This window comes from Camelina sativa, chromosome 12, assembly GCF_000633955.1.
Source record: "Camelina sativa cultivar DH55 chromosome 12, Cs, whole genome shotgun sequence".
NCBI classification, from domain to species: Eukaryota; Viridiplantae; Streptophyta; class Magnoliopsida; order Brassicales; family Brassicaceae; genus Camelina; species Camelina sativa.
In genome coordinates this window covers 1,622,843-1,629,249 of record NC_025696.1, presented here as the reverse complement: position 1 = coordinate 1,629,249, position 6,407 = coordinate 1,622,843, and the positions used below count along the sequence as shown (strand labels likewise).

General features: G+C 40.3%; 1 protein-coding gene and 1 pseudogene across 1 annotated transcript; one reads left to right on the top strand and one right to left on the bottom strand.

Moving 5' to 3' along the window:
• Positions 444 to 3,965, top strand: LOC104729473 (annotated as a pseudogene).
• LOC104733108 (F-box/kelch-repeat protein SKIP6) lies at positions 4,654 to 6,358 on the bottom strand. Its single transcript, XM_010452720.2, has one exon. It carries the CDS (start codon positions 6,157 to 6,159, stop codon positions 4,975 to 4,977), a length of 1,185 nt encoding a protein of 394 aa, XP_010451022.1. The 5' UTR covers positions 6,160 to 6,358; the 3' UTR covers positions 4,654 to 4,974.

Here is a 6,407-nt window from a genome sequence, read left to right as displayed (position 1 = left end):
TAGTTCATAGCCTCATAGGAATGTATTACTCAAATCAAATGTTGGAGAATATGAAAAAAGAATATACCTAACAAACCGTACTAAAAAGACTGAACATCTGAGATTCAGCAGAGTATCAAAATATATGAAAAGAGAATATGCTCATAAATCATACATCGACCGTTTTCTTCACCCTCCAAATTTTGTTTGTTTTTTGGGTTGAAAGAAGATTCTTAGTTATGTATGTTACTATGTGCACTTTGGTATCATGGTCTTACCTTTTTAACCTCACGTAGTTAATGTCAGATATCGATTTCACTACATTAACAACATAAACAGCCTTGCTAATGCTTCTTAATCCACTAGTATACATAGTACGCAAGTATAAGACTAATTATAGTCTAAAGACTCGAAAACGTTACAAGCTTTGATTTGGCTAATACTCGCAGACACGATACAGTTCATCATCAAGTAAAATAAATGGTCCAATTAGTATATGATGAATACATGTATTGTAGACATATATATATATATATATATAACTCTCTCCTATCTCGTTAATTATGTATATATGATTTGTCATTTTCTTCACCCACAATCCTGTATAATAATCTAGACCCTCCGAGAGAGCTAGAGAGACATACAAACACATAAATATATAGAAAGAGAAAGACCTAAGAGACAGATGGTGTTGGTGTATGAAGGTTACTGCTTAAAGGAGAAGCAGGCATGCGAGAGATGGGTAGAGAGATACTTCGACGACTGTCTCTGTTACATAAGCGACGACGTGTCGTTCGCACTTGGAATCGCTAACCTCATCTGTTGGGGCGTCGCAGAGATTCCTCAGATCGATCATCTCTAACTTCCGTACAAAGTCAAGTCACTGTGTGTCTCTCTCCTTCCTCCTCGCTTGGGTTGCCGGGTCCGTATATATACACTCATCATCATCTTCAATTTTCATATCAGTTATGATAGTAACCAAGTCTCTTGTAACGTTATCTTTATGGTTTTTTATATCAATCGGTGCAGTGACATCTTCAATCTCGTCGGTTGTCTTCTTGAACCAGCTACTGTAAGTTGCACAAACATCCATCATACTGATCTGATGATAAATATATCATTTCATTTTTTATTAGTCTTTTCTCAATTTTTGTCGTCTTTATTTATTTTTAACAGTTGCCGACTCAGCTCTACACAGCCTTTGGTAACATCGTCGTCTTCTCGCAGCATAAACATGTGTCGCACAAAGCTTACGTGTCTTTTTCCATGAAATTATAGTCTATGTTTCGGAATAGTTTAATTTTATTCTATTTACAAGTTTAGCCACACAACTTACACTTTCTTTTTTCGTGATAGCTTTACACCGTGAGCACTGTGGTATTGGTGATCCTGACTATTTACTACGATTACATCTACAAACTTTGTAGACGTGGACGCACTAAGATCTGTCGTCAAACGGTAATTATATATGGTGCTAAATTACAAAATTAAAAGCTGATTACATTGTTATGTGTTGATTAATCATTTAATCATCAGAATTATTTTGTTAAGGATGAAGAGAAGAGACCTTTGAAACCACCGAAGACGACGGGATCTGCTATTTCCATCCCAAAAGGATCTTACAAAGATTCTCCACGGAGTAGAGTTCTATTACACGTACGGATTCTTTAAATAATCATATATGATGCTTATAATGCTTTTCCCCTGCCTACTCTGTTTTTTTCTTGTCGTTTTCTCAAGATTTTGAAGAAACAGAGGAAAAGAGTAACCCTTTTAAAATAAAATTATTACATAATTCCTTATGAGTTATGAAATCTAGAACCTATACATTAGTTTTATTTAATTGTGACTATATATGTTCAGGCCGGCAAGATCGTTGGCAGGAAGCGGAACACCTCCATTAAGATCATCGTATTTTCGAGTTGCTAAGAGTGGGCCTTCGGCTTTGGCAATAGAAAATGGTTCTTCATGGGATGAAGATGAGACAATGACGTCTACGTGTCCTGTCATAACAGGCTAAAACCATTACCCAACCAAGGCCGATACCTAGACCTGTTTGTGATTCTTTTTACTTGGCGAACTAAAAAAATCACTTAGCAAGGGTTGATTGAAAGAACAAATATTGACCCAGATTCTGGACTTCTTGTTCTCAGGCAGGTTTCGGAACGTTTTTGGCTGCATCGGCTAGTCTTCCGCTTCAGGCCAAAAGCTTAGCTTGAAAAGTACGCAAATGCTTCGAGCAGACGGCTTCTTAATGTGCGTGACATATAATAGCATTTCATGCTGACATGGATCCTAACATGGCTCGAGAACTGAGATCTCATGAACGATTCATGATGTGGGAAACAGAGGAGAGGAGAAAGTTTAGAGCTGATTTGAAGAGACTACCACTACCAGTTGCTCCTGTTCAGCCCGACAAGGAAGAAACGTTTCCCAAAGAGTTTGCTTGGGAAAGAATGGGAAATGCTATGGCTGAGCTTCTTGCTAAGTGTAGATCAGAGATGGAGTGTCATGTTCCTCCTGTCCAAGCTTTGGTGGTTCCTTCTGAATGCGACGATGTCGGTCTTTGATTTTGTTTTTTTTTTGACTCGAGGCTCAAAATCATTCATCGATTCTGATAGTTTTAGGTTTTATCTGATCTCGGAACTTTCAATCGCACTTTAGGTTGAGTACGCTTCTTTGCGGGAACAAGGCCGCCGCGATTTCGTATCTGGATTCTCTGGTAGGGTTTTAGTTTCATGATTTTGCGTTTAATCCGATTCCCATAAGAGAGTTGTTGTTACCTTGTTATATTGATCCTTCCAGGTTTGGGGCTTATAACTCAAAATCAAGCAATGCTCTGGACCACCAGTGGCTCATTCTTGAAAGCCATCAGCTCCCGATATTGAGCTTTGGGTGAATAACGTAAGTCTATCATTCCGACACTTTTGTTTTTTGATTTGTGTTTGTTTGAGTCTTCTTTTATTTCCTTAGGCTTTAACTTTTTTGGTTTGTAGAATCTACCTCAAGGTTCAAAAATTGGTGTCTACTCTTGGTGTGTGTCCATAGAAGCTTTTAAAAGATGGAAGACAGCCCTGTCCACAAAGAAGCACACATTGTACGAAATACTGACTCCTCCTCCTTTGGACCCTTCTGAGATGAGCCCCATAGTTTTTCACCGCTTGGACGTTGCTGGACGTTCTATCTCTGACAAATTGAGTAACCTGAGGGAAACACTTGAGAAAGAGCGAGCAAGTGCCTTGGTTGTTTCTGCTCTTGATGAGGTATGTTTCAAAATGATCTCTCTGTTCTCCTTTGCAATAGATATATACTGATTTGTTGTTTGTTTGTCAGGTTGCTTGGTTGTATAACATTAGCGGACCCTTGGTTCATGCTTTTAGCATTGTAAGAAGCGAATCCACAACCCTCTTTGTAGAGACAAAAAAAGTTATCAGATGAGGTACGACTTGAGTAAACTTTATATTTAGTAAAAAAGATTTTGATTATGTAACTTCTGATCATTATTCTCTTATTATTCAACAACTGTAGGGTATTGGTGTGCATGTTCAGGACTTAGCTGATGTCTTCTCTGATGTCTCCCAGCCTGTGTTTCTTCAAAACAAGAGGAGGAAGAAGGTCTGGATGGATCCTGCCACATGCTGTTGTGCTCTTTATTCCCAGCTGGATGAGGAAGAGGTCTTCTTGCAACCTTCTCCTCTCAAATTCTCTGTCTAGTTCTCTGTTAGCATGTCTAGTTCTCTCCTCTCAAATTCTCTGTCTAGTTCTCTGTTAGCATGTCTAGTACTCTGTTAGCATGCTTGCTCAGATACCTTTGTCTATAAATTTTCTCACTTCATGAACCCTGTATAAAGAGAAGAGAAAGAGTTGCTACGCTATATCTGCAACTGATCCTCACATCACGTGTGTCAATATAGAGTTTGCAATGTTATTCGATTCTCGGATTTAATCAAACAACAATTTAAAATCCAACTTAAAATGTTATTCGATTCTCGGATTTTTTAAGATGTACGTACGGAAACAAAACTGAAGTTTTATACAAACTACCAAACAAATAAAGTCATAATTCTACCTCGTGGCATCCAAGAGCCTCTTAACTTATTGCGCTTCAAGTGACTTCCAAAGCCTGTGTAAACTCCAATAACAGCAAGCATCTTCTTCCCTGAAGAAGAGACACTTTTTCTGGTTTTTAAGGTAGCCTTGTCTCTTTGCCTGTGCCAAATCCAATTTCAGTTTCAACAATTCTCCTCTCAAGATCTCTATTAAACAGTTACATTATGTGTTAGTACATGCAGAAGAGAAAAAAAAACATACTATCAGTAGAAAGAATTCAGCTTATTTTGGGGATGTTGTGTTGAAGTAGCTCTTTTCTAACTTCTATATCCATGCAGTATATCAGACCCAGTCACTAAGATTCCAGTCGACATGCTTCTGTTTCAAATATGCATACACTTTCTTATCGAGCATTTCAGACTCCTGACCAAAATTACATCCCTTTGACGCTGCTGGTTCACCGGCGTTGGTTGGGCGGTGACTTCCTCTTGGCAAGACCAGAGGACAATATTGATCAGGACAATGAAAACGATGAACCAGGAAGGCAGAACAGAGCACAAGTGAACAGTTTCCGGACAAAACTTAATACACCAAAATGGCGAACTAAGCTAGAATAAACTTGCATCAAAAAACTAAACAATTCCACATATATAGAGAGAACAACGATAAAGCAAGCATTGAGTCAAATGTGATATAAATAATAGTTCAAACAAGGATTGGGAAGATTAACTGATAAATCACACACGGACCGACGCAGACAATAAGACGCTAGCGCTATATGAGCTTGAAGAGAACATTGGACCGCTCAGTATTCCCCCAGATCTAGCATCCTGGCGCCTCTCCACGGAAATCTCGGCAGAGCAAAGCTCATATTCTCAGAATCTCCAAGATGTGCGTTCCAGAAGATAACAGAGTTCCCAGTTGATTGATTGGTACATCACACATTCACACACGGACAGAAGCAGAGAATAAGACCTTAACGCTATATGAGTTTGAGAGAGGATCAAGATTGAAGATAGCATTGGACCACTCAATCTTCCCCCAAATCTCGTCATCCTCCCGCCTCTCCAAAGAAATCTCTGCAGACCAAAGCTCCATAGTCTCAGAATCTGCAAGATGCGCGTTCCAGAAGATGACAATGTTCCCAGCAGAGTTACTACAGAGTTTGCTAATTTCATATCTAACTTTGGTTTTTCTTGGCCGTTCACCAAAGGTATCGACGAGGATGTATCTGGAACCAGAGAGATACAATTGCAGCTCTTCCAAACCTTTCACATCCTTCCAATCCAACTCATCTGGATGACACCACAGTATCCTCCCGCGAGTACCACGACAGTATAACAATTTCCCTATGACACACCAATCGTGTCTGTTTCCTAGCTTGGAATCTCTCTTCCCGCTTCTCCAGAATTTACCTTCACTTGGCAAAAGTTTGAAGCTCTGGTCATCGTCATCCACGGCGTAAACCTTCTTCTCCTCCTCTATCACCACAATTTGGTTGAGATTATGAGCCAACTTGGGAGTAGTAATGTAACTACTCCAAGTTTGGGTCTTTGGATCGAATACCTCCGCCCAGTTTGAGGAATCATCAGCTTCCTCTCCTCGGCACCCTCCAAAAACGTAAACCTTACCGTCTACTAGGCTTACCGATGGGGAAACACGAGCCATCTTCATGGACGGGACGCGGCGCCATGTCTTAGAGAAACAGTCGAGGAACAAGACTTCGGGAGTTGGATCGCCGTTTATGATTCCACCGATTACATAGATTCCCCAATCCACCACCACGAAAGAGGATGACTCTGGAGCCAAACAGGGGTGCGATGGGATTGGCTTCAGCCGACGGTTACCTGTGAGGACGAACCAACGTGGGGTTGGGTCAGGTAAGATGCGTAAGCAGACGTAGAAAGACGCCTCCGTGCAACCAATGAGTGATCGCGTGCGGCAGAGCTCAGGGGAAGCTACGAGAGTGCGGTGTCTCTTGGAGACGAGAGATAAGGCTGCTTGGTCCAATCTCGAGACGCGAGCCAAGCAACTCACAGCCACCTCGTCCGGCAATCCTGACCACGACGGAGACGCCTCTTTCATCTTCTTCCTCCTTTTAACTTCTGGCTCGGGGTAATTGGACGACATCGTCGTCGACTGCTCTGTAATTGTGGGTTTAAAATTACAGATCTCCACGATCTGATTGATTGGTTATGGATTGATATCAATCTTTTTATTGCGATAAAATTTCTCCTTGTTTAGATCGGCAGATCTGGTGAAGAGAGAGACGACGGTTTCCGACACAAACTAGTTTATAAAATTTTATGGTTTTTTAACAAAAAGGTAAAAGGAAGAAACAAGTACTTGTACCTTTTTTTTTTTTTTTTTTTTTTTTT

Coding starts and splice junctions, on each gene's coding strand:
- LOC104733108 (XM_010452720.2), bottom strand. CDS start 6,159: ATGTCGTCCAATTACCCCGAGCCAGAAGTTAAAAGGAGGAAGAAGATG.